General features: G+C 33.4%; 1 protein-coding gene across 1 annotated transcript; it reads left to right on the top strand.

Annotated features, from left to right (window-relative positions):
* Nucleotides 1-6641: 6641 nt before the first annotated feature.
* Nucleotides 6642-13252, top strand: LOC148953270 (uncharacterized). Its single transcript, XM_089088442.1, has 3 exons — nt 6642-6704; nt 7804-7875; nt 12878-13252. The coding sequence occupies exons 1-3, from the start codon at nt 6662-6664 to the stop codon at nt 13084-13086; spliced, it is 324 nt and encodes a 107-aa protein (XP_088944568.1). The 5' UTR covers nt 6642-6661; the 3' UTR covers nt 13087-13252.
* Nucleotides 13253-27278: the final 14026 nt, after the last annotated feature.

Below are 27278 nucleotides of genomic sequence, written 5' to 3'. Positions count from 1 at the left end.
CCATGTTTTACACTGACATCTACACTTCCTGCATTGAAAAGATTTAGAGACGTGGTGACAGTGGGATGAGACTTCTTGTGGGGTAGATATGCCATTTCAGTCTAGGAAAAGAAATCCCTTTTCGATCTAACAATTTTTCTTCTTGGTTTCTTATTAATATTCTTACTTTTCTTTGACAAGAGTGATGATGTCTCTCGCTTCTGACCTGAGTAGAGACTGATGAATGATGAGATGTTTCTCCTCTTTTTAAAACCTTTTCCACTTTGTCGTGATTTCAATCGCTCGCCAAGGGATCGTACGCTGGACCTGAGATTTTGTGAAATACGTTCTTTAAACTCTTTACCATCACCCCAATTGTGTAGCGTAGAGGATGCAAAATCTGCGGCAACCGATGCAAAATATTTTTTAGCCAGCGGTATTGCAGAGCGAAACAGCTTAGCAAACCAACTGCCAAGACCGTAGCCCGTCATTGACGAACGGCCTTTATAATAGTCCATTCCATGATCCAATTGTCGTGGTTGGAGAGCAGTAACATAGCAATCAATATCAGGACATATAAATATATTTTTTCTATTAGCCATATTGTTGTTGTGGCCGAATGGGTCAAAAATGACATGTAATCACGGCTAAACCTTTTGTTATCGCTAGAGGATCACCTAATTCACTTCTTAGTGTTAACTGACAGAGTTCCAAATATGAAGTGTTTACAGGAACATACTGAATATGCTTTATATTATAGTGATGAACATGTTCATGTGTGGTTTTTCTTTCAAGAACACGTAGGAGGGGAACATTTGAATTACCAACTCTCAAGATGTCAAAAAAGGACGTATAAAGAAACATACAAGAGTCCGAGGGCGAGTCCGAGTGGATAACCAACAAAACTAACACGATTCATCCCACTGACAGTTCCAGAGTTTTTACCACTGATCATATTCCCTTTAAAGCCATGAATATCTCTCAGATTATAATGGAGATGAATAATTTCAGTGTTAACGGGTGACCTAATGTAAATCCTATCATGTTCCGTTGAATAATTAAATTGGAGTGTACCATTTTTACGAAAAGAAATTTTCCTATTGATTGTACGACACAAATCGCTCATGCTACCAAATTCTTTGTATTTAAGTGTGACGTGGGGATATTCACTAAATTTAAATGCTTCAATCCATTCATACTGGACAAGGAGTGGCCAATCGAGTGGTATAACTTTATCTCATACACGTGATCTTTTCTCAGGATATCATATATATTTGTGAGAATACAATAGAAGAGAGCAACTTCATACTTTCCGTCATCAAATTTGATGGTGGGGAGAGTTTCATCCAAATATCACTTGTTTTATTCAAATCATTGTAGAGAGGGTTGGAGACGCTGGACATAAATGATACATAAAAATCATTGGGCATTGTGTATGTCCTTGGCGGATATCCACGAATCAAAATCAGAGTTGTATCCTAGCCAACGAACAAGCAACGGTTTCATGTCCCTGTGAGTACGAGTCTTTAATATCTTTTCAATCTGATAGATATCCAATGTTTTTAACTTTTTTTAATTCATAATCATAAAAGCCACCAAGAATCTCATCATCTTTCATGTCACGTAAACGATTCGTTATGGGTGTAGTGTCCAAGAGCTCGGAGACTTTAAAAAGTTCAGTAGACTATAAGTAATTACACTGTTCAAAAACATTAGTAGTTCGATTGATTCGAACAGTATCACTGACATTAAATTTCTTCTTTTTCTTCTCATTACCACCATTGGAATATTGTTTAAGAAAAGTGTAGTGATATCATGATGAACTTCTGTTGGGGTTGAGTTGGACAGGGATCAATGTGGACGTTGATTATAAATAAACATGATTTTATCCAAATCATGAATAAAAGCAGCAGTATTTTTTTTAAAGTGCAATATCTAGAAATTAAAAGTCGAATAGTTCTTATCAACCATTCGGCAAATGCTGCCTTGATTGGACTATGACTATGATAGAGGATTGTATTATATTTCAGTAGAACCTTATTTACATGGGGATTAACAAATTCACTACTCCAATCCGTTTGAATCTTCTTAAGGCAATCCTGTTCAAGGATGATTTTAAGAGCTTTAGCAACTTCATCGCCACTCTTTGACCGCAGTGGAATGGCATATGCATAGCGACTAAAAACACTGATTGCAAGTAGAATGTACTTGTATGAGTGATTTTGACGCCGTTGAATCTCATCCAGAGTCAAAAGATCTGCTAGTTATATTTGTATTGGGAAAAAGGCTTTAGTTTTTCGATAGTGATTACCACGAACTCTACGATTATGATGTAGAGTGTAACTTGATTCATTCTGTAGATACTCTGCCGCCCGATTCTTTTCAATTCCAGTGACTTGAGCAAGTGTGGTGGGTGAACTTAAACTTCCCACTGCACCAATATTCTCATAAACATGTTTCAATGCTTCAACCATTTTGAACGTAAACACGTAGTGAAGTGTCCACTGCCCATTTGCATACTAAACAGGACATGGTGAGGGAGATGCAGTGATATTAAGACGTCTTCGCTTGACTTCCCCACTCATAGCTCTTGTCAAATCATTTCCACTTGGCGTGCTAGTATTTTCCAAAAATGATTTAAAAACATCTTTTGATATTTCACTAAATTCTTTTAATCGTTTTAAAACATGTTTATTGGCAATAAGGCTTTTGGGAAAGTTCGATGAGTTTGAAAATGTATGCAGATTGCTGTCAAATGATAGAAGTCTTTTACGATTCGTGACCAAATCTGATAATAAATCAAGTAGAATATAGGTCTTGCCATGGAATACAACTTGATTCCCATTAGCCTTAATTTGAACATGTTCACTGTCATTGGGATATGTCAAGAGTCTTTTACACTGTTCACGATAGGAATGTGGTATTATATCTGCAACACTTGTCAGAACTTTAGACAAATTTTCTTATTCTCTTTGTATTATTGATGTTGATGATGATGATAATGATGATAATGATGCAGCACTTTTCTTATTGTTACCATCGACATTTAATTTGAGAGGTTTCTCACGATAGGGCTTGTTTTTGTCGAATAGGCAAAGTGAATTTTGAGGAGGAACTAATTTTTCGTCGTTGGCGATTGTCTGATTGCTAATGAATTTATTGAGACTGTCCTTGAAATGTTCCTTGGGCGAAAGGGCGAGTTCAATTGGAGTCAATTTATAGGGTTTGGCCAGTCTCTCTCTAGAGAAAACTGTTTATAAGTCCTGCAATGACTGGCAGTAATAGTTTAAAGAAGTTACCACCCTCTTGAAGAATTCGTTTTCTTACAAAATCGTTTCCTTTATTTTTGCTTGCTGCTGATGCTAGGGAGCATACAAGGGAACGATTTCGCTTTTTCTGTTGCTTAACACCTTCTGGCAGTTGAATATTGGCTTCAGTTAAATTTAAATAAAGTTCAGATATGAGATTAATGAATTCTCTGTCGACACCATGTTTGAGTATGACCTTCCTAAGTCGTGGTTTTGAATTACCTAGGACGGTGAATAAATTTTGATGTTCATGTAGTTTCTTCAGTGTCATGATTGCAACTAACGACCTTTTTTACTGTTCATTGGCAGATATACAGTAATCTCATTGTCAAAAATATCGGTGACTACGCGTAAATCCTCGGGTGTGTTCTGATTCAGGCCCAGTAGAATATAGCCATAGGTTTTATTGGTAGCCTGATTCTACGCTGAGAGTAGAAATTACGGTTCACCCGGATATACTTGTCTGTTTAACTTTATGAGGGAACTGGAATCACGAACAACCCTGTAGATGATATAGTAGGTGCAATTCAAAGCAAGTATTCTCATACACTTGCTCTGCTGAAAGAGATTGTGTAGAACTAGGGTTACGGAAATCCGTTGATGATGAGATCGGACAGTGAACAATTGTATCATCTCCTGAGACCATTTTTCAATGGACTCAGCCAGATCGTCAATAATCAACCAAGAGTTTGATTCAATACTGTTGAAAATGTCAAGTACATGTATGAATTTTCGTGTCTAGAGCAATAGTTTTTATTCTATCATAGGATTCTTGCCAAACACTGTAGCAATAGTAAATTTTAGTTAGATTTTCTGAAAACATTTTATCACGATTTTTAATTATTTTTGTTAAAAGTTTTGTTTTGCCAGACATTGACGATCCACAAAAAAACGACCTAACTTGAGTTCTAAATTGATACATAGTCCCCCTTGCAATGTCAAAATACAACTGACTGTATATTGCATCATTCCCTTCAATAAATAATAATAGTAATTTCCCTAATCAGAAGAAGAAGAAGAAAATAACAAATTTTTAAGAATGATACATTTATTTTATTTACAAATAAAAACATCACTACAAAAAATACTATGTTTTATTTATACACACACACATAAAAAAAAGATGAAAAAGGCACTATCACGTAATAAATTCAAAATAAGACATTAAAAAAGCACTTATCAGAATTGAAAGGGGGTCCCCATCCCCCCCTCCCGGAAGGGTGCGGTGGCCGCTGGCATTGGCTGGCCGAAGGCCGGTCCAACCCCTCTCCGGGCCGGCTACGGCGATAATCATCATGGCCCGGACGTGGGTCCCGCTCATTTCCAGGACCACGACGATTGGAGTACAGAACAATTCTCTTTGCAATATTACCCGGAGAGCTTCTTCAAACGTATAGCTGTTTGCATGAATTACAACTATCAGTTGACCAACCACAAAAGCTTGAATGTAACTCCAGACGAGCTGAAAATTTTTGTTGGCATTGTCATCCTGATGGGGAACCTCAAGTTTCTTCAGATCAGCATGTACTGGTCTGGGAAGTTTAGGATGGATGCCATATCGCAAAAAATGACTCGAGATAGATTATTCATAATCCGGTCGAACCTGAAGTCCGTTGTTGATTCAGAAATCTCAGACGAAAAAAAAACAAAAATAGGCCAGCTCCTCAGGGCTGATACTTGACTTCCAAATCTACCAGGGAGGCAACACCCTGAAAGAACAGCTGGTAGCACACAGCTTTTAAGCTGGGATCGTAATGTGCTTGTCTTAGACCCTACAAGAAAGTACATACCTTTCTTTTGACCGATTCTTCTCATCTGTTAAGCTCCTCGATATACTGGCTGAAAGAAAAATAAATGCAACCAGAACTATCATGAAGAACCGTTTGGGCGCCAACAGCCCAACGCTTTTTACCGAAACAGAAATGAAAAGAAAGAGCAGAGGAACCTCTGTCATGTCTGTGCGCTCAGATAGAAAAGTAGCCGTGACCTAGCGGTATGATAACAAAGTGGTTCTCCTGTCTTCAAACTGCAAAGGTATAGAAGAGGAGACAGAGGTCAAATGGTATGACAAGTGCCAGGGGTCTTACGTGCAGGTCAAATGTCCACAAATAGTCTCCGACTACAACACCTACATGGGTGGGGTCGACCTTGTGGACCGCATGGTCAGCTATTACCGATTTGAGACGCGTACTAAAAAATGGACTGTGCGTCTGTTTCATCATTTTGTGGATGCTGCACTAGCCAATGCATTTCATGAGCTGAAGGGCTATGGCCCAGAAGTTTCTGGTGACCTCAAATAGCTCATTGATCTTCGTTTCAACGTGGCCGAGTTTTTGCTCAATTCTGGAAGCTCAGAGTCACGAGGTAAAAAAAATAGCAACGAAGAACCATTGGGTGAAACTCAACACCGTGTTTTGAGTGTGAAAAAGAGGCCAATCCCTCCACCATATGCCAGAGCTGCACTGCATCTACCAGAATTTTGTGACTTGGCAAATGCAGCCCAATGCAGAAGGCCTGGATGCTGCAAAAGGTCAAGATGGATGTGTTCGCAGTGTAAAAACATTCTCTGCTTGACACGAGACAACAACTGCTTCAAGAAATTTCATGAAGAGCAATGTTTTGTTTTCAACTGTTTGAAAAATCTTTTTTAATAGACAAAAGAGATTTTTACTATACTCTTAGCTCGATAGGGACCCAATGTCCACACCTGTGGACATCCTCCAGAGGGAGGGGGGGGGGGTCAACTTTTTTTTTTGTTCATCAATGGTCAAAATGATTTTTATTTTTTTTAAGTCAACTACAAAGAAATGAACAAAATTAGAAAAGTATTTCTATGGTCAGGTTTCAGGAGGCTATAGTTTTCATTTTATCTATATTTTCTTTTCTTCTCCTTCGTATGTGAGTAAGTGATCATTTTAAATTTTCTTTTGCCTTTCATCTCTGAGTAAGCAACAGATTTGTCTTCCCCCTTTGTACAGGCCAATGAGCCTTTGGGTAAATAATAACATGTGATATTGTATGTGTATCTAATGAAGAATAAATCTTATCTTATGTAAACCCAAAAATAAAACTAAAAGTTTCAAAGGATCATCAACTGTGAAATTTAAAGTTGATGTGTTGGAAAGTCCAGATGAATCAAAATTCGGTAAAACCTAAAACTTTACGCAAAATCTTATTTCTTCTAATAATCAACGCTCTAAGAATAGTAATTCACGTCTTACATGATTTGAATGCCATAGTCGGATGCCCTTTCTTAATTCGTTGTTTTTCCAGGTATTGCATAACGTTTCAAAATGTTTTTTCCAGGTATTGCATTATATTTTAAAATCTATTAATAACACAGTGAGTGCGATAAAAGGCTTTAGTAACAAAAAATGAATAGAAGTGTATCTTTCTTAGTTTTACTTTTTATTTCAGGTATTTCAGTTATAATATATGTGTATAAATGAACTAGCTCTGGTAGTTTGGGAATCCTTATTGCAATGTTTATAAATTTGAAATTAACATAATAATCACGAAACTGGGCATAGTAATCCGATTGATCCACTTCCTCTTTAGTGCACCATTGTTTTCCCGAAATACTTTAGATAGGGCCTAATTGGTTTTCCCTTTTTTTTTTTTTTTTTTTTTTTTTTTTTTTTTTTGCATGACAAAAATTTTTCCGTGGCAAATTTCATAAATTAAAGATCTTTACCCACGGGCTGTGGGGGGTCATATCTCCAAAGGCATAGTGTTTTGGTATTTTAACTATGCTGAACAAAATGGTTATATCAAAATTTTGATCAGACGATTTTGAAAAAAATAGGCGAGGAAGGGGGCCTAGTTGTCCTTCAATCCTTTTAGTCACTTAAAAAGTCACTAATGAAACCTTTATATTTGAAATTTGCATAAAAAACTGATTCTTCTGATTTACCGATTGGTATCAAATTCTACATTTTAGAGATTCGAATACTATTGAAACGGGTAGCAGAAACGGTTCGTTACCCCGAACTGTTTAATAAACCTCATTGGACATCCACTGCGCCGCCGGTTTCGTAATTGCTCTTTTGATGTCATCAACTTTCTTTTCCACGCTTACTATAACAAAATTTTCTAGTCTTGTTTTGTCTTTTTTTTTGTCATACTATTCAAGTATTTAGGGTTGACGTGAGCTTAAAGAGGTGTAAAATGATGCCCTACGTTTCCTGCATGAACTGCCTTGTTATGTCAGTGCTAATAAGCTGTGTGCTGATTTTTTTTTTTTCCCCAACGTTTTACCAGCTACATTTATCAACTTGCTCTTTGTTGTGTGAGCGTCCATCAGCATCGGAAAGCGAGCCTTCTGAGGAATTATACACCCTCTTTAGCACCATTCATTGCCAGTTTGGCAAAAGCTTAACAAACCTCATTTGGCTAGGCTATTGTTTATACAATTTTCTTGTTCTTGGTTCTTTGGTGTTATTGTTGTTGTTCCTTTCATATTTCTCTTTATAGTTATTTGTCTGTGGTTCAAATTATTTACATTTCCCTTTTTTAGTTTGCTATGCTGCTCCTGTTCAGCGTACACTAGCAAGTGAAAATGTGAGATACGGTAGACAGGTGCTACCTGGTAAGTACATGTTACATGACTCTTTCTTTCATTTACTAATATAAATAGTGGCTATATTTTTATATTGGCATTCAGCTTCAAACTGGTTTTTTTTTTCTTACTATTATTATATAAAAAAACTACTTTCTTCAAATGAAATTACGGAGAAAAATAAAAACCAAAAACAAACAGAAAGTATTATATATATTAGGGGTTTGCCCCCTCCTCAATAACTCGTTCTAAACACTAAAAAAGCTTTATATTGTTCTAATTAAATGACCCTTGTCTTTCAGGAGTCGTTCTTAAGGAATTGGGACACAAATTTAAACTATGGCATAAAGAGTAAAGTATTGAGAAGGGTGCAATCCTACTCATATACATAATAATTTCTATTCGTTTTAAGTTTTAATGTTGATCATTTCTTTCAATTTGAAAAGCTTGTTTTTTTGTTTAATTTTTGATGTTTTTTATAAATAATGCTGGCATCGCCGTCTCCCTCTACACGGAAAAATTCCCCCCACAGAAAGATCCTCTAGACAATCAAGTTCGGGGGAGCATTTGCCCCGGACAATTACCCTTATCATCTCCACGTGTAAAATTCAACCGGTAAAGAGAGAGTAAGACAAATAAAAAAATTTTGCATAGGAATTAAAAAATTATCCCCAGTGTAAAATTTCTTCTGAAAAGTTCACCCGCTGGAAATTTCTCTCCCAATGGAAAATTTTCCGCGCACAAAATCCCCCGACAAAAATTCATACCTCCTCCAATCGAAAAATGTATGTATACATCCCAATAACAAATACTTTGGGTAAACAATGGGCACATTTCATAACTTATGGACTGTCCCCAAGGAATATAGGGGTAATATTATCTCCAGAGACATAGTTATCGGACCTTTCAACTATGCTGAGCAAAATGGCTTTCTCAAAAAATTTATCGAATGACTTTAAGGGAAGGGCTAGTTGGCCTTTAATATTTTTGGTCACTTAAAAGGGCACTAGGGCTCTTAAATGTCATTCAAACAAGCTCATTCCCGAAATTCTAGGACCATTGGTTCATGAGAATCGCCCCTGAGGAAGACAAATATAAAAAAAAGATAAAAAAAGTAAATACGTATCAGATATCTTTCTTCTGGCAAACAATAAAAATTCCACATTGTTGTAGATGGAAGCTTAAAACCTCTACAGCAGGGCTCTCTGATACGCTAAAATTGATGGTGTAATTTTCATTAAGATATTTAATTTTTATGGATTGTTTCTCCCTTTTTGGAAAATCAGGCAAATTTTCTCCTGCTTTAAGCTTTTGATTGGTGATACTAAACACAATAAATCTTATATATTTGGAATCAGCATAAAAAGCTTATGCTTTTGATATATCTAGTGATGTCAAACTTTTGTGTTTTGAGATTCGGTTACTATTTGCCATGTCACTCTTTATTCACAGGTCCTCATCATGAACTGGTTGATGTAGCTTATGATAGTTCAGACATTAGCGAAAGATTGAAAGGGTGATATCTCAAGGATAGGCTCGAATCACCAATTACGATATATTATATCCAATTTTGACAATATCAGAGAAGAGTTGGGACTTATTATCCACATTATACAGGAAACAAGATAAAAGCAAGTTCTTCGTCACATATACAGCGAAGGTAACGACGGCATTACCGTTATTTCGCCTAAATAACGTAACTAGCATTTTCGAAATTATGCCAGATATTCTCAAAGAGAAAAACAGAAGGTTAATGTAGATCCGGAGGATAGGAGTTTGATCAAAAATACATTGTCCGGCTGGTCCTTTCTTTGGATGCAGGTCAGGAAACAGCTTTTAGTGATTATTTCAGAATTTCAAAAATAGCAGATAGGTCCTACAAGTATACGAGTGACGATTTAGAAAATTTTGGAGCTCAACTCACCCTACAAAAGTGAATGACTTATACTTGTTTAACCATCCATGTTTTTTCTGGAATCTTGATGCTTAGGAAATCAACAGAAATTTTAAAGTCACGATTTTCGTATACTTTTAAGCTTAGAAAACTATCAACAGAAGACCCACTAATTAAAATAACCTTTTTAATGAAAACGTATATCATACCTACATAAACACAATGTGTCTTTTCGTTTAGCTTTGTTCTAGTTTTGTTCTATCCCAGTTTTAACTCAGCTGTAGCTACAGGAAATAATGGTTCATTTACTCTTCAGTTACGTTCCTTAGGCTAAAGTTATATTTTAAGAAAAGGAAAAATCATCTACCTCATACACTGAAGACATGCGACGGCTTTTGTTGCCTGATTAATTAGTTTTTATGATTTAATATGGTAATTAGTATAGCATTGTTTCCGAAATGGGGGTGGAGAGTCAATCCGAGTTTTGAACTATGATTAATTGAATTGTTAGTTTATGCATAAAATATTCAAATGACAAAAGTTGATGAAAATTAAAACTATAGAATAAAATCTATTTTTTAGGGCCAAATTGGGATCCTGGCATCATGTCCAGGGGATTCATTTTAAAGTAATACTCCATTAAAGAATTATCTATTACCCCTGATAAATTATGTTGCATGATTCAAAAACAATAATTTTATAGCCAAGTCAAAATGATTATGAGACCCAAGAAAAGACAGAATAAACACGAAATACGAAAGGATTGAAGAGCATCTTTATCTATTTTTCTCTACAAATTATAGTTTTTTTTAAGGTTGTTTGTATTTTAGTTCTGAGTAAACATCTAACAGGATAAGACTTATACAAAATTCTAATTCAAATATTGAAACGTGCAAGTCAAGCCTTTTAACTTAAACATCCAAGTTTTTATGCATCCATATTTGAGGACGGAAACTGACAATTTAACATCTAATAAATTGTTGTTTGGAAATGTTCCAAACAATTGGATTCAAGTCGCTTCTAGAATTATTAGATGTTGTATATAAAGTTATATAACTTTTAAGATGTAGTAACTACGCTAAGGTATCTATGATACCAAAGAAGAAATCATCCTTTATATGAGGAGGGCTACCAATTCCTCAACCCCTGCACTCTTTACGCTGAAGTTTAACTAGCTACTGTTTAACTAAGAGCATTTTACACTGCAAAATAAAAGCCAGTTGGCAATTATAAGTGTCTCATTTACTTCTTGTCTTTCAAAACCCTTCAGCTGAAAATTGTATTACTTAGGCTATAGCCAAAGTATAATCACCTACGGAAAAAAAAGAGCTTTTAGTACACCGTTTTTGTATGAGCCCAATTTTTCTTGAAGCAAAGGTAGAAAAAGAGCGAATAGAAATTATGCGTTAGCATAATCCGAATGTTCAGAGGGAAGGACAACATTGTATGTCTCTAGTAACTGTGAATATAAAAAAAAAGACTGAACAAACTGAACGAAACCAGAATATAACTTTTGGAGAGTAAAGAGAAACAGTGTAGATCAGAAACTTCAACTCTTTATGATAAAATTCAAGAAAACTTTAATTTCCAAATTCAAAAAAAAAATAATTCACGAAGGAAAGAGAAATATCATGAAAATTGTAATAAGAAATTATCTTTTCGACTTAACACTTTTAATTAAGTGTTGTTTTCTTAGACCACACGGCCCTTTCTGAGACGAAAAAATAAACTTTCAAACGGGGATAAATCCATTTATTTAGACACTGAAAAAAAAAACAGGTACAAAAGTCCAGATATATCGATCACATATACAGCGACCGTCTTCAGTAAGAAAAAAAGGTAAAGAATGCGGAATTGGGATATACAGTCCCTACCGGCGGTGCTGATCTCCGTTTCTTGGCCCTTCAGCCAGCAAGTGCAATGGGGGGAGGGGCTGGGGGCCAACCATCCTGTGCTTTCGCACACCCTTCCTGTTCACCTTCCCTAGATTTCTCCAGGTACCCATTTAAAGCCGGGTCGACTCTGGCTGAGCTTACAGAGTCACGCGACTGACCCCAGTCACAAAACCAAATAAATTGAGCACGCCAGGATTCGAACCCTCGTCCTTTCGGACAAAGGATTCTTAATCCGGCGCACCAATCCACTTGGCTAGGAGAAATACGTCTACAAAAGTCCAGATAATTCGGTCACGTATACAGGCTGTATACGTGACTGTATACAGCGACCGTCTTCAGTAGAAATACTAAAATAATAGAATTGAAACTAGCATATTTTTATACCACAAAATAAACAACTTTTCGGGTCATTCACAAAATAATGAACTTCCGGATTATTCACTAGATTATTTTCAGAGAGAGTTCATTGACAAAGTTCATTCAAAGTTCTTGATGTAAATTTTCTTTTTTAATCTTGCCCAAAATGTAAAAAAAAAAATCAAACAAAATCCACATCAAGAAATTTGAATGAGCTTTTTCAATGAACTCTCTTTGAAAATAGTCAAGTGAATAATCCAGAAGTTCATTATTTTGTGAATGACCCGAAAAGTTATTTATCTTGTTGTATATAAATATGCTAGTTTCAATTTTATTATTTTAGTATTTCTGCTGAAGACGGTCGCTGTATATGTGATCAAAATCTCTGGACTTTTGCGCCTGTTTTTTTACTGTCTAAATAAATGGACGCATCCCCATTTGAAAGTTTTATTTGTTAAAAAACTATTTTATTGTCTTGGAAATGATAGGCCTTATTTTTTATAATTTACTTAAAGCAATAAGATATTAATTGTAGATATCACAAATAAAACCGGTTAAATAACTGTAACTACAGTCTGGCTATGTTTTGTATTTTGGGACGCTTTCAGTCAGGGACGGATCCAGGATTTTTTTAGGGGGGGGGGGCGCGAAATAGGTTGATCCGATAAACTTGTGTTAGGAGGAAGTTTAATTAACGCAATCTTGCGTTAATTAAGTAAAGTACACTACTTTAGACTACGTTCGGGGGGGCGCCCCTCGCCCCCTGGATCCACCACTGCTTTCAGTAAAGTTATACATGACACCTAATTTGTTACTATATGTTCATCATCCGTGGACTCTACTTTTGACTCTTCCAAAACAGTTTCTAAACGAACTATCATTCCAGGTGGTCTTCTAGGAGGATTAGCATCTGATTTGACACCTGGATTTGGGGGACTCGGAGGCTATGGTGGCGCTGAAGGATTTAGTTCATTCTCAAGCTACGGATATCAAGAACATGAAGGATATGTTCAACCTGATTTACCTATTATCCAGCCAGATTTACCAGATATCCAACCAGATTTACCGTTTATAGACCCGGGATTCGGCTTCTGAAAAAAAAGAAGCTATTGAACCGATGACAAGTTGAAATTCCTTAAGGACTTGTTTTTTTTTTTTTTTTTTTTACGAAGTATTCCTAAGAAGAGCTATTGATTGTTACCTTTGGGATCACTTTTTTTGTAATATTTCATTAAATTTTCATTAAAGCTGTCAAAAATAACTCTCCTTCTACTCAAATAATATGCAAGGATTGCTTTAAAAGTATCCAACCATTGTTTTTGTGCCTAAGTAAGTGACACTAGGAAGGGATGATTCGTTGTGGGTATATAGGTGGTCACAATAAAGAAGCATGATTTTTTTCTGCCTGCAGAAACTGCTAGCAGCGTTTTCACTTTAGTGTTTTCCCCTAAAAGATTATTTAGGTCTTCTAGGAGCGAGCTTTTTATCTAAGATTTTGGGGGGTTTCTAGGGATTTTTGTCAGCCTTCTCGAATTTGTGAAGATTATACTCCTCGAGGTTCATTATCCAGTAATTGCTATGACGGTATTCCCTGTGCAAGAATGAAGAAGAATTTTCTTCGCAGTGATTATCCTAAACGTTGCCAAAGTGGCGTAATTGATTTTGTATGCAACGATGCACTTTATGTAAAGTATTTCGGATTAAATAATTAGCCGCCTTGCTTTATTCTATTTAGCAAGAGTAACGCAAATGAAACATATCAATTGAACTTTGAAAGTCAAAAGAGCAAGAGAGTTAGATAGTGATGATTTGAAGCCATTGCTATTTGGACTGGATTTTTAGTAAAGTGAGCTGTTTTTTTTTCTTATTGAATAGTTCAGGGGTACAGATTCACGAAAGTGAAGGCAGAGGGAAAGGATTTTCTTATTGAAGATATAAATACCAGTGTTCTCCTTCCCGATTCTATTATCTCTTAATTAGTAATTGTGGAAAGTTCAACAATTTCCACCTGCAAAAATTATGGCACTCAATTAATATTGTGAATTATCAGCTCCGTGTAATGAGATTCAACAATTTTTTAAATAACCGGAATATCTAAACTTCATTAGAGAATAACGACTTCTTTCGCAGCAAGCAATTTTACGTGAGTGAAATATATCTCCGAAAAAACGAATTAACAGGGGCTAGATTAGAAAGTAAACTGAATAACCCTGCGAACATTCCACTAGTGAATTAGCTGGACTAAAACCAAACAGGGGAACTAACCTGCAAATGACATCCCCCTCAAGATTCTTTAAAAGTTTCACCTTAAGACTCTTCGCCTTTTTGGACACTAAGTATCAAATATGCCCCCTTTTCCCAATAACCAACCTTGTATGGCAACTTATATAACTTACAACACTTGCTCCAGGGACTATGGGGAGTTACATCACCCCTGGCCGTATATTTATTTCACTTTTTGGTCATTCTGAATGAAATGGAAAGCTGAAAAGGGAATGGGATAGTGACTATTTGGCCTCCGACCACTTTTTAGCATCCTTCTCAGAATGTCCTGAATTTTTAAACTTAACACTGTCGGCTGTTCTTGAGATACTGCAGATACGCCTTTTTGAAAATAGGATGCACATTATATCTTTTGATTTATTTTAACATGCCTCTCAGTGTTTCCTTGAAGTTTCAACCTAATATCCTTAGTCTTTATGAATACGACTAGAATCAAAAGTCCTCCCTCTTCCTAATAAAAATTCCTATATGTAAAAAAGGACAAACTGCATAATTTACAGTCCTTCTATGCGAGGCTGTGAGAGCGGAGTGTACAAGATTTTGATCAGTGGTGAGGGAAGGAAGCATCTAAAAAGAACAAGGGCGTGGACACCTTTTCGATAGCCCTTTAATATTTTCCTCAACATCCTCTGAAAATTTCAAATTAATAAAGAAATGATAATACGTAATCATTCGTATGATAATATGTAATCATTCGTATGATAATACGTAATTTCATTTCAACTAAAACGAAATTTTCAATCCGTTCTTTAGATATTGATAATATGTACTTCTGACAACAAGCACGCAAACAGTTTGTTTTATTATCTATGGCATCCCTCTCAAAAGTTGAGTTAATCCCAAAGGCATAGTTGTTTTTAGCTTTACGCTACTGTAAACAACATTTCTATTTCAAAATTTGATCGAATATTAATGGATGAAGGGTAACTGACAATCTTCTGGGAGGGGCTGGTAGCCCTCATTATGTCATGAAAGTTTAAATCTAATACCCTCAGCCGTTCCTAAGATATAGTATTTCCCTCTTTTTGAAAAACTGAATGCACGCAGTACCTTGTGATTTAGAATAATATATGTCTCAAAATTCCCCAGCTTTGGCCTTAATGCCCTTGGTATTTTCTTGGGGTTTGGGCTTGGGGCTATGGGGGGGAATGGCGTCCCCTTAGAGACTTAAGGAAAATTCATCAGCTATATATTGATTCCTTATAATACTTCAGCTACTATGGACTAAAGTTCATTATTTACTGTAATTTGTTCTTTAACATAAACTTCATTAACTAAATATTTGAATATATCCTACCTGGTCTAGTGGTTAGGATAGCTGGCTTTTATCCAGTTGGCTCGAAGTCGGTTCCCGGTATGGTAAATTTTTAATTATGATGATTTCTTAACGAATATAATTAAAATAATCGACTATATAATGATTTCTTTTACTACTTCAGTTACTATGGGCTACAGTTTGTTCCTTAATGTAATCTGTAAAACATTCATTTTTTTTTGTTTTTTTAAATTACAAAAGCCCGTATTTTCCAGTGCCTAGCTATCGGAGTGGAAATAACAAATAAAAAGATACTCTCGATGCAGAATATTGCAGTTCCAGTAACTTTTCTTTCTTTTTTTTTTCAAACCAATAGATTTCCTTTAATATTCAAGCAATCTAACTACATTTTGCTTTGTCATACTATAAATACTGCAATATAAACTACGAGGGTACAATGGTAAGCATATGTGCTTTTAACTAGTGGTCATGATAGCTGGCATTCATCAAGACTGGCAATAACAATGCAGTTTTTAGTGTAAAAATTGATTCTAATTATAATAAAAAAATTAATTACAAATGGCACTAAATATAAGAATTTCCTTTAAAATGAGCCATCGAAAACTCTCTAAGATGCGCCAGTGCCAAGCTATCTGTGGAAAAGAAAAAAAAAGAAAAAACTTGTCATTTTGGCAGAATGCTGTAGCAGCTCCCACCTTTCTTGATTTTCAATCCAATATAAATCCCTTGCTGTTCAAGCGAAGGGAAAGAAAGTTTCTTATATAGAGTTTTCGGACAAGGGGGTTCTAATGGCGTACTTGCTTTGATCTGACTCCATTTTTAGGAGTTATGGGTTATTATATTTTTAACCTTGGACGTGATCGTCTCTTACTAGGTTATAAGCTACCACTGTAACCCCTTAAAACCCAGAAAACCATCTTACAAACAGGGAAAAGCCTACGGCTTTTCTTCTTTGGAATAGTAAGAGACTATCCTCAAAGAATAAGGCAGCTATCTAAGTCCATAATTTTTTCTTTAACATAAACTTCAGTAATGAAGTATTTTAATATATTCTAAATGGGCTAGTGATTGAGATAGCTGGCTCTCACCCTGTTGGCTCGAGTTGGATTCTCGGTATGTGAAATTTTCACTTATGATGATTATGGTGAATATGATGATACGTACTGTATGAGTTAATCCAAGAAGGAATATGATTAAAATAATCATGTATATAATGATTCCTTTTATTATTTCAGTTACTATGAGCTACAGTTCGTTCTTTAATATAAAACCTACGATTATGACGTCATTGATCAATCTTGTACATGAAATTCAGTTTTAGTGGAAAAATTGATTATAATTTAAAATATATTTTTTAGTTACAAATGGCACTAGATCTTGCATATTCCTTTAAAATGAGCTATTTAACAACTCTCTACGATGTTCCAGTGTCAATCTATCTGTGGAGAAGAAAAAAAGAAAAAAAATGCAGTTTTGGCAGAATACTGTAGTAGCTGTCTCTTTTTCTGATTTTCCAGCCAATATATTTCTCTTGCTGTTCAAGCCATGTGATTGAAATTTTTCTATAGAGGATGTTTTTGGGTAAAGCGATTCTAATGGTGTTCTTTTTGTTTTAATCTCTATTTTTAGGAGTTATGGGTTATTATATTTATTAACTTTGGACGTGATCGTCTCTTATTAGGTTGCTAGCAAGCGCTGCAACCCAGATCAGGCAGCTAAATAAGTCCAATACAGGCAATGGTTTGTTCTACTGATCATCTTTTAATATAAACCTCAATTAAGAAAACTTTGATTTTTTTTAGAAATATAGGACAACAAAATAGAGATACGTACTGTATGAGTTAAGCCAAGAAGGTTTGGTTCCAGGATACAAATTTCAATGATCGTTTTTTAATATAGATTTTACAGGAAAGTAAAGTTTTACAACGAACTTTTAGTTTCTTAGTAATTTTATTATGGAATTTACTATTTGTTCTTTAATGTAATTATAATGAACTGTATCGTTCCTTTATGCATCATATTGTTAGTTTTACAACTTTAAATAATGAAGTCGTCGTGCTAGTGGCTAGCAAAATCAGCCGTTAACCAAAAGGCTGTTGTTGAAGGCCACCCAGGGTCATTTTCTTTTAGTTTGTAATTCAGCTATCAATAAAACCATGATACCGATAATACTTACAAAATTCTCATTTACAGCGTCGACCCCTTATGTATTCTTTAGCATAAACTTCATTAATAAGATATTTTAATATATACCTACATGGTCTAGTGGTTGGTATAGCTGGATATCACCCAGTTGGCTCTAGTTTGAATCCAGGTATGGGAAATTTTTATATATAAGGATTTCTTAAAGAATATATTTAAAATAATTATGTATATAATGACTCCTTTTATTAGTTCAGTTACTATGGGTTACAATTCGTTCCTTAATGTAATTTAGTGCTAAACTTTCATCTGATTCCAGTTTTAGGAGTTATAACCTATTTCATTTGTTTATATGGGGCGTGATTATCTCTTACTAGGTTGCTAGCTACTGCTGGATCCCAGAAATACTCGCTTTTTCTAAAATTCATATTCCCTCAGGGTCATGACTTTTGATAGGCATTTTTAAATGTGATGAGTGTCACATATTTACAACCACCCTTAAAAATAGTTCATTGATGTATAATATAAGTACCGCTGACACTCAGATGTTTCACTTATACAGAAACCTAAATACAACAAGGGAAAAATATTGGCTTGAAAATCAAGAAAATTGGCTGCAACTACAATATTCTGGTTTGAGGGATTTTTTTTCAAATACTTTGAAGAACGAACTATTGACCAAAGTTACGGGGGTATATATTGTACCGACTGCCGCAGATTTTACATCCTCTACACTACACGATTAGGGCTTTGGCAAGGATTTTAAAAATAGTGTTTCGGAAAATATCAGGTCCGGTGCACGATCCCTTGGCGAGCATTCGAAATCTCTGCAAAGTGGAAAGGTTTAAAAAAGTCAAGAAACACTGCATCACTCATCAGTCTCTACACAGTTCAGAAACGAAAGACATCACTCTTGTCAAAGAAGAAGAAAAAAAGGAAGAAAATTGTTAGATCAAAAAGGAATTTCTTTTCTGCGGCATATCTACCGCACAAGGAATCCCATCAATCAATCATTTTCTCTTTAATTCTATTCAATGCAGAAAATGTTGAAGTGAGTGTAAAAAATTGTTACTATGAACAATTCTACCAACATAAACCTCTATATGAAAACATTTATTTTCAAATTTATTCCAATAAAGATTGTTTTGTGGATTTGTATTCATACTTATATATTTACATGTGGTAGACAATAAATCTGATAATAAAATTCAAGTCTTACTGATTGAATATCCTATTAAAATTGTGTATTGCATAATTTATTTTGACAAATCATTGTCTACATAATGGGAACACCGGTGAGCAATAGCAACAAATTATACGCGCTACAAAGAGTTCATGTTGAAGTTGTTTAAGGAATTGAGGGGTTCAACCGACGGTTATGATTATACGACTGACAATGAAACTACTAAAACACATACAGAAACGACAACTAGTGAATCACATCAGGTAGGGAAAATAAATCACGAGATATTTTGTATATATCCCAATGGCTACCACCAAATATTAAGGTGGACATAAATTTAACGCTTGCGCCATCCAATTTAATTTTGCGCAAAGAACTTTCTACAAAAAGCAATGTAACAGTCTCTCATCTCAGCAATACTTCATGTACGAAAGCAAGAGGTTATGAGTTATGTTGCTTTGGCAGTGGGTAAACTGAGAGCTAGTGGAAATAATATCAAACTACTTGTTCCTCATACAATCACCAATCAGATATATATTGCGACGGCTTCACACAGCTTCACAGACTCTTCATTAATTAATGTTGAAATTCCTTCAAATCTAGCTTTGGCATTTGTAAAAAGTACTAGTGCTATAGGATCGTGGACATGTTCCCCACACAAATTTGAATTGTTTGGACTTTCCTCCGTGGTTTATTAAGTAAATGGAATCCTGCTCTAAAATTTATACTTTTATAATATAGGACACTACGATTTGACGTCGCAGTCTCTAGATCGAGATTCACAACTATTTGAAATTGGTATAACTGATAGAAATGTTTGCAAAAACTCTTTTATAAAAGCTACTTTCTGCTAAGAGTATTGTATTAATCTCATTAAATCAATTTGAAACTTACTGAGAAATCATTCCCGAAGGCAGTATTCTAATAAACCTCACACTATGAACACAAATCAAATAATCAACATATTTAATATGGATCAGAACATGTCCAAATACAAATCCTATAGTATACCCTCGGATTTCATTGACAAAATTCAAAGTGATAAAAATACCCTTGTTATTGTTAATACCATTCCATTTCATTCCCTAGCACGTAAAGACGGGATAGGGGCTATATATCTTCCAAACAGTGAATAATGTAAAAAATTTTATCCTCTTAGGATAAGGGAGGCTTATCCTCTTAGCCTACCATACACATCCTACAATCTGCACATCGACAACTTTATTGAAAGCTGTGAGAAAAGTTTTATTCAAAACCAGAATAGAGTGCAGGATTTAACGACTAAGAGCTGTGGCTTTCATACACTATTATATTTGGTTTTCCGATTTTGTGACTATACTTACAATGAATTTCTCAACATTTACGTATACAGCCATCGCCTGGATGACTTCCTAGTGGTAAACACACTTTCATACCTGTATAATATTGATTTCAGTGCCCTACGAATAAAAAATTCAGAACATGTTTGTAGTTTGTTTGTTAGCAAAAATGTATTTAAATAAAAGAAATTTGTTTTTTCTTATCTTAGATTTCTTCTTCTACATATAGGTAGCTGTCAAAAACCACTAATGGTGGCAGATCACCTGCATTCACTATATATTGATTTGGATGTGCAAAGCCAGGATTATATTTTCTACAGTACAATGTAACTTCACTCTTATTGTATCTATTGATGAGGTCTATGATACTTTTCATTCATATTATAAAATTCAGGTGTTTCAGTTTGCTAATTTGAATCAATATCACATATAGTGTTTTCAAATGGAAAATCACTTTCTGCAATAGCCAAATAAAAATCAGTAGGCTTATATTCATAATAGCCATTGTGTTCACAGACATAACGTTGAAAACAAATTCTCTTGTTATTCCAACACTTGAAGCGTAGACCTGATTCTTCCTTAAAAAACATTTTAAAACCAAGACGATACACGTCTCTTTGAAACAAACTAAAATCTCACTTCCAATCATACAAAGAAAATCGGGTTCCTTCCAATCATGCTAGAATAGATATTCTCCCACTGGTCAAATTTATCATAGTGACAATTAGAACAAGGAAATCCTACAGTGTGAGAGTCACGAATTTCTTCAAGACAGGAATGACAGTCTTTAATTTGTACTCCATATGCTCTATGCAATTTACATGGATTGCATAATCTACATTCTTCATCATACTCGTCAAAAATTGTACAATTCTCACAGGATAAACAGCTGTCCAGTGTTCACATGCATATTGAACATGTATAGAATATTTTTTGGTGTTGACTCTCTCACCGCAAAAATGAAATAGACTTACGTTCGATAAAAAGAGTTTTCTTTCCGAGAGAGAGAGATGAGAAACTTAGTGACATTATAATTCAAATTAACCAAACCTGTTTAAACAGGATCTTCTAAATTGTCGATTTAGTTATTGTTCTCACGAAAACATATTTGTAGAGTATTAAATCGTCATTGAATTTCTAAGGTAGTGTTTAAAAGGAAATCCACAACAATATTTTGTTTTGTTTCAATTAGTATGTCAATAAATTGAGTGAATGCGTTTGGGACATGACTCATAAGCATAATAAAATACTTCAAAGTTGGAGATTCATCTTTCACAATATCATCAAGTATTCTTTGAGAGAAAAATTTCTATTGCAGTGATAACTTTTTAAAACAATCATTTAGATTCGGATATTTTTCCAAAGTCGCAAGATTCTCTTCGAAATCTTTGACGGAGAACTTGCTGGCATTAGAAAAGAAACCGTTACTATTAAGAAAAATCTGTAACCTCCAAAGACATTTGATAGTATTAAGTTAAACTTAGTTTGTATTAAGGAGGAAGTTGCTACTTCGAAGAAAACATTTTTTAGTGTTAACAAAGAACTTTTTACTTGAGGAAAAACTACTAGAGGAAAACTTGTTAATATTGAAAAAAAAACACTTGCTGCTATAAAAAATTTATTACTATTAAGAAAAAACCTGTTACTTCCAAGAGAAATTTGATAGTATTAATTAAAAGCTTTTTAGATTAAAGAAAATTTATTACTTTATAGAGAAAATTTGTTAGTGTTAAGAAAATCTTAGTACTTCTAGCAAAAAGCTTGTTATCATATACAAAACAAACTGTCAACTCTAAGAGGAGTATCTTATCTTTGACAGAAAACTTGCTGTTATTAAAAAAACTTTCTTACTGCTAATAAAAACTTATTACTTTCAAGAGATATTTGACAATATAAAGTAAAACTTTGTTAATATTAAGGAAAAAGGCTGTTACTTCGAAGAGAAAATCTGTTAGTATTAAGATAAACTTGCTTCTTCTAACAGAAAACATGTTAGAATAGACTGAAAGTTGTTACTTCTAAGATAAATTTTTTTATCTCCGACGCTAAACTTTCTGGTATTAAAAAAAATTGTAATTCTTAAGCAAAAACCAGTTACCTTCAAGAGAAATTTGATAATATCAAGTAAAAGATTGTTAGTATTAAAGAAAAATTTTTTACTTCCAAGAGAAAATTTGTTAGTGTTAAGAGAAACTTGCTAGTTCTAACAGAAAACGTAGTAGCTTTAACAGAAAATTATTATTTCTAAGAGAAATTTGTTATCTTCGAGGGAAAACTTGCTGCTATTAGAAAAACTTTGTTACTATTAAGGAAAAAAGTGGTTACTTGGAAGAGACAATTTGTTGGTGTTAAGAAAAACTTACTTCTTCTGACAGAAAATTTGTTAGCATAGAATGAAAATTGTTGCTTCTAAGTGAAATTTGTTATCTTTGACCAAAAACTTGCTGCTATTTGAATTTTTTACTATAAAGAAAAACCTGTTAAGTATTAAGGCAAAAGTTGTTACTTCGAAGAAAAAATTGGTTGGTGTTAAGAAAAAATTTCTACTTCTAACAGACAAGTTGTTATCATAGACATAAAATTGTAACTTCTAAGAGAAATTTGTTATCTTTGACGAAAAAGTTGCTGCTATTAGAAAAAATGTGTTACTATTAAAAAAGCTTTTACTTCAAAGAGATATTTGATCGTATTAAGTGAAAATTTGATAAAATTAAGGAAAAAAGTTGTTACTTCGAAGAAATATGTTAGTGTTAAGGAAAAACTGCTCTTTCTAACATAAAACTTTTTTGCATGAACATGAAATTGTTACTTCTAAGAGAAATTTGGTATCTTTAACGGAAAACTTGCTGCTATTAAAAAAAATGTGTCATTAATAAGAAAAAGCTGTTACCTTCATGGGAAATTTGATAGTATTAAGTAAAAGTTTGTCGGTATTAAAGAAAATGTTATTACTTTGAAGAGAAAATTTGTTAATGTAAAAAAAATTGGTACTTCTAGCGAAAAACTTGTTATCATAAACAAAAAAATTGTTACCTCTTAGAGAAGAATTTTATCTTTGACAAAAATACTTACCTTTATTAAAAAAAACTTTCTTACTATTTATAAAAACATTTTATTTCAAAGAGGCATTTGATAGCATTAAATAAAACTTTGGTACTATTAGGAAAAATAGTTGTTACTTCGAAGAAAAAATTTGTTATTGTTAAGAAAAACTTACTTCTTTCAACAGAAAACTTGTTAGCATAGACAGAAAACTGTTACTTCTAAGAGAAATTTGTTATCATTGACGGAAAACTGACTGCTATTAGTAAAAAATTATTACTATAAAGCAAAAACCAGTTTCCTTCAAGAGAAACTTGATAATATTAAGTAAACTATTGTTAGTATTAAAGAAAAAGCTGTTACTTTCAAGAGAAAATTTGTTAGTGTTAAATAAATTTGCTACTTCTAACAGAAAACATGGTAGCTTTAACATAAAATTGTTACTTCTGAGAGAAATTTGTAATCTTTGACGGAAAACTTGCTGCTATTAGAAAAACTTTGTTATTATTAAGAGAAAAGTGGTTACTTCGAAGAGACAATTTGTTGGTGTTAAGAAAAACTTACTTCTTCTAACAGAAAATTTGTTAGCATAGACAGAAAATTGTAGCTTCTAACAGAAATCTGTTATCTTTGACGGAAAACTTGCTGTTATCTGAATTTGTTACTATTAAGAAAAACCCGTTACCTTCATTAGAAATTTGTTAATATTAAGAAAAACTTTGTTACTATTAAGAAAAAAGCTGTTACTTCGGAGAGAAAATTTGTTATTGTTTGACGAAAAAGTTGCTGGTATAAAAAAAATTGTTAAGAAAAAACAAAAAAAGAAGAAAAGCTATGAAAAAAGCTGTTACTTCCAAAGACATTTGATAGTATTAAGTTAAACTTTGTTAGTATTAATTAGGAAGTTTTTCAGTCAAAGAAAAAATTTGTTAGTGATAAGAAATAACTTGCTGCTTCTAGAGGAAAACTTGTTAATAATAGAAAAAACCACTTGCTACTAATAGAAAAAAAAATTATTACTATTAAGAAAAAACCTTATATTTTTTAGAAAAATTTGATAGTATTAATTAAAAGTTTGTTAGTATTAAAGAAAAAGTTATTACTTTCAAGAGAAAATGTGTTAGTGTTAAGCAAACTTTAGTACTTCTAGCGAAAAACTTGTTATCATAAACAAAAAAATTTTACTTCTAAGAGAAGTATCTTATCGTTGACAGAAAACTTGCTGTTATTGAAAAAAAAAAACTTTCTTACTATTAATAAAAACCTATTACTTTCAATGGAAATTTGAAAGTATTAAGGTAATTTTTGTTACTATTAAGGAAAAAATTTGTTACCTCGAAGAGAAAATCTGTTAGTGTTAAGAAAAACTTGCTTCTTCTAACAGAAAACATGTTATTGTAGACTGAAAACCGTTACTTCTAAGAAAAATTTGTTATCTTTTACAGAAAAGATGCTGCAATTAGAAAAAAAATTTTACTATTAAGCAAACACTAGTTACCTTAAAAAAAATTCGCTAATATCAAGTAAAAGATTGTTAGTATTAAAGAAAAGTTGTTACTCCCAAAGGAAATTTTGTTAGTGTTAAGAGAAACTTGCAACTTTTAACATAAAACTTGGTAGCCTTAGCAGAAAATTGTTACTTCTAAGAGAAATTTGTTATCTATGACGGAAAACTTGCTGCTTTTAAAAAACTTTGTTACTACTAAGGAAAAAACTGGTTACTTGGAAGAGACAATTTGTTGGTGTTAATAAAAACTTACTTCTTCTATCAGAAAATTTGTTAACATAGACAGAAAATTGTTGCTTCTAAGAGAGATTTGTTATCATTGACGGAAAACTTGCTGCTATTTGAATTTGTTACTACTAAAAAAAACCTGTTATCTCCATGAGAAATTTAATAATATTCAGAACTTTCTTACTATTAATGAAAAAAGTTGTTACTTCGAAGAGAAAATGTGTTAGTGTTAAGGAAAAATTGCTATTTCTGACAAAAAAATTGTTAGTATAGACAGAGAATTGTTACTTCAAAGAGAAATTTGTTATCTTTGACGGAAAAGTTGCTGCTATTAGAAAGAATGTGTTACTATTAAAAAAGTTGTTACTTCCAAGAGAAAATTTGTTAGTATTAAAAAAATTGCTCCTTCTAACAAAAAACTTTGTAGTGTGAACAGTAATTTTTTACTTCTAAGAGAAATTTGTCATCTTTGACGGAAAACTTGCTGCTATTTGAAAAAGTTTGTTACTATTAAGAAAAAGCTGTTACCTCCATGAGAAATTTGATCGAAGAAATTACTTCTCAGAAACATGAGAAATAAAACTTTGTTAGTATTAAGGAAAAAAGTTGTTACTACAAAGAGAAAATTTGTTGGTGGCAAGAAAAAGTTGCTACTTCTAACATAAAACTTGGTAGCATTGACAGAAAATTGTTACTTCTAGGATAAATTTGCTATCCTTAACGGTAAACTTGCTGCTATTGGAAAAACTTTCATACTATTAGTAAAAAGTTATTACTTTGAAGAGAAAATTTGGTAGTGTTAAGAAAAACTTACTTGTTCTAACTGAAAACTTGTTAGCATAGACAGAAAATTGTTACTTCTAAGAAAAAATGTTATTTTTGACGGTAAACCTGCTGCTATTAGAATTTTTTTTACTATTATGAAAAAACCTGTTACTTCCATGAAAAATTTGATAATGTTAAGTAAATTTTTTTTTAGTATTAAGGAAAAAGTTGTGACTTCGAAGAGAAAATTTGTTAGTGTTAAAGAAAAAAATCTACTTCGAACAGAAAACTTGGTAGCATTAAATGAAAATTGTTACTTTTATGAGAAATATGTTATCTTTGACGGAAAACTTGCTGCTATTAGAAACAAATTTGTTACTATTAAGAAGAAGTTGTTACCTCCAAGAGAAATTTGATAGTATTAATTAAAAATTTGTTAATGTTAAGGAAAAAAGTTGTTACTTCGAGGAGAAAATTAGTTAGTGTTAAGAAAACTTGCTACTTCTAACAGAAAAGTTGGTAGCATTGACAGAAAATTGTTACTTCTAAGAGAAATTTGTTATCTTTGACGGGAAACTTGCTGCTATTAGAAAAAATGTGTCACTATTAAGAAAAACCAGTTACTTCCCACATAAATTTGATAGTATTAAGCAAAACTTTGTTACACTGATAAGACAAACCACGATACAACGCTAGAAAAATATCTTAAGTCATGTGTTTTAAACAAAAAAACTTCCAAAATGTACTTTGAAACATCAAGTGAAGTAACAGTGACAAGACAAACCAGGACAGTACAACTAACATCTTGAGTCATATGTTTCAAACGAAAAAATACAAGTTTCAAATAAACTTTGTAACATCAACAAAGGTACCAGTGACAGGATAAGCCACGACACAACACTATTAAAACATTCCAAGTCATGTATTTCAAACGATAAAACTTCCAAAATACACTTTGAAACATTAACAGAGCTAACACTGACAAGATAAACCACGACACAACCCTATAAAAACATCTTGAGTCATACGATTCAAACGAAAAAACTTCCAGAATGAACCTGGAAAGCATCAAGAGAGGTTACAAAGACAAGTCACGACACATCACTAGAAAAATATCCCAAGTCATGCGTTTCAAACGAGAAACTTCCGAAATGTACTTTGAAAGCATCAATTGAAGTAACACTTTCATGATAAACCACGAAACTGCACTACAATAACATTTTGAGTCATAGTTTCAAACGAAAAAATTCCAAGATGCAGATTGAAACATCAACTGAGGTAACACAGACAAGTCAAAGCTATACACAACACTAGAGAAACATCTTGAATGATACGTTTCAAACGAGAAACTCTCCTAAATGAGCTTTGGAACATCAACTGAGGTAACAGTGACAAGACAAACCCTGAAACTTCACAAGAAAAACATCTTGAGTCATAAGTATCAAATGAAAAACTTTTAAAATGAACTTTGAAGCATCAACAGATGTAACATAGTCAAGGTAAAGCGCGACACAAAACTACAAAAAAATTTTGAATAACGTG

The sequence above is a fragment of the Artemia sp. Qi Xiang Cuo genome, chromosome 4 (assembly GCF_049724085.1).
Source record: "Artemia sp. Qi Xiang Cuo chromosome 4, ASM4972408v1, whole genome shotgun sequence".
Classification (NCBI taxonomy): domain Eukaryota; kingdom Metazoa; phylum Arthropoda; class Branchiopoda; order Anostraca; family Artemiidae; genus Artemia; species Artemia sp. Qi Xiang Cuo.
The sequence above is the reverse complement of the archived record's forward strand: the minus strand, read 5'-3'. Positions and strand labels throughout refer to the sequence as shown.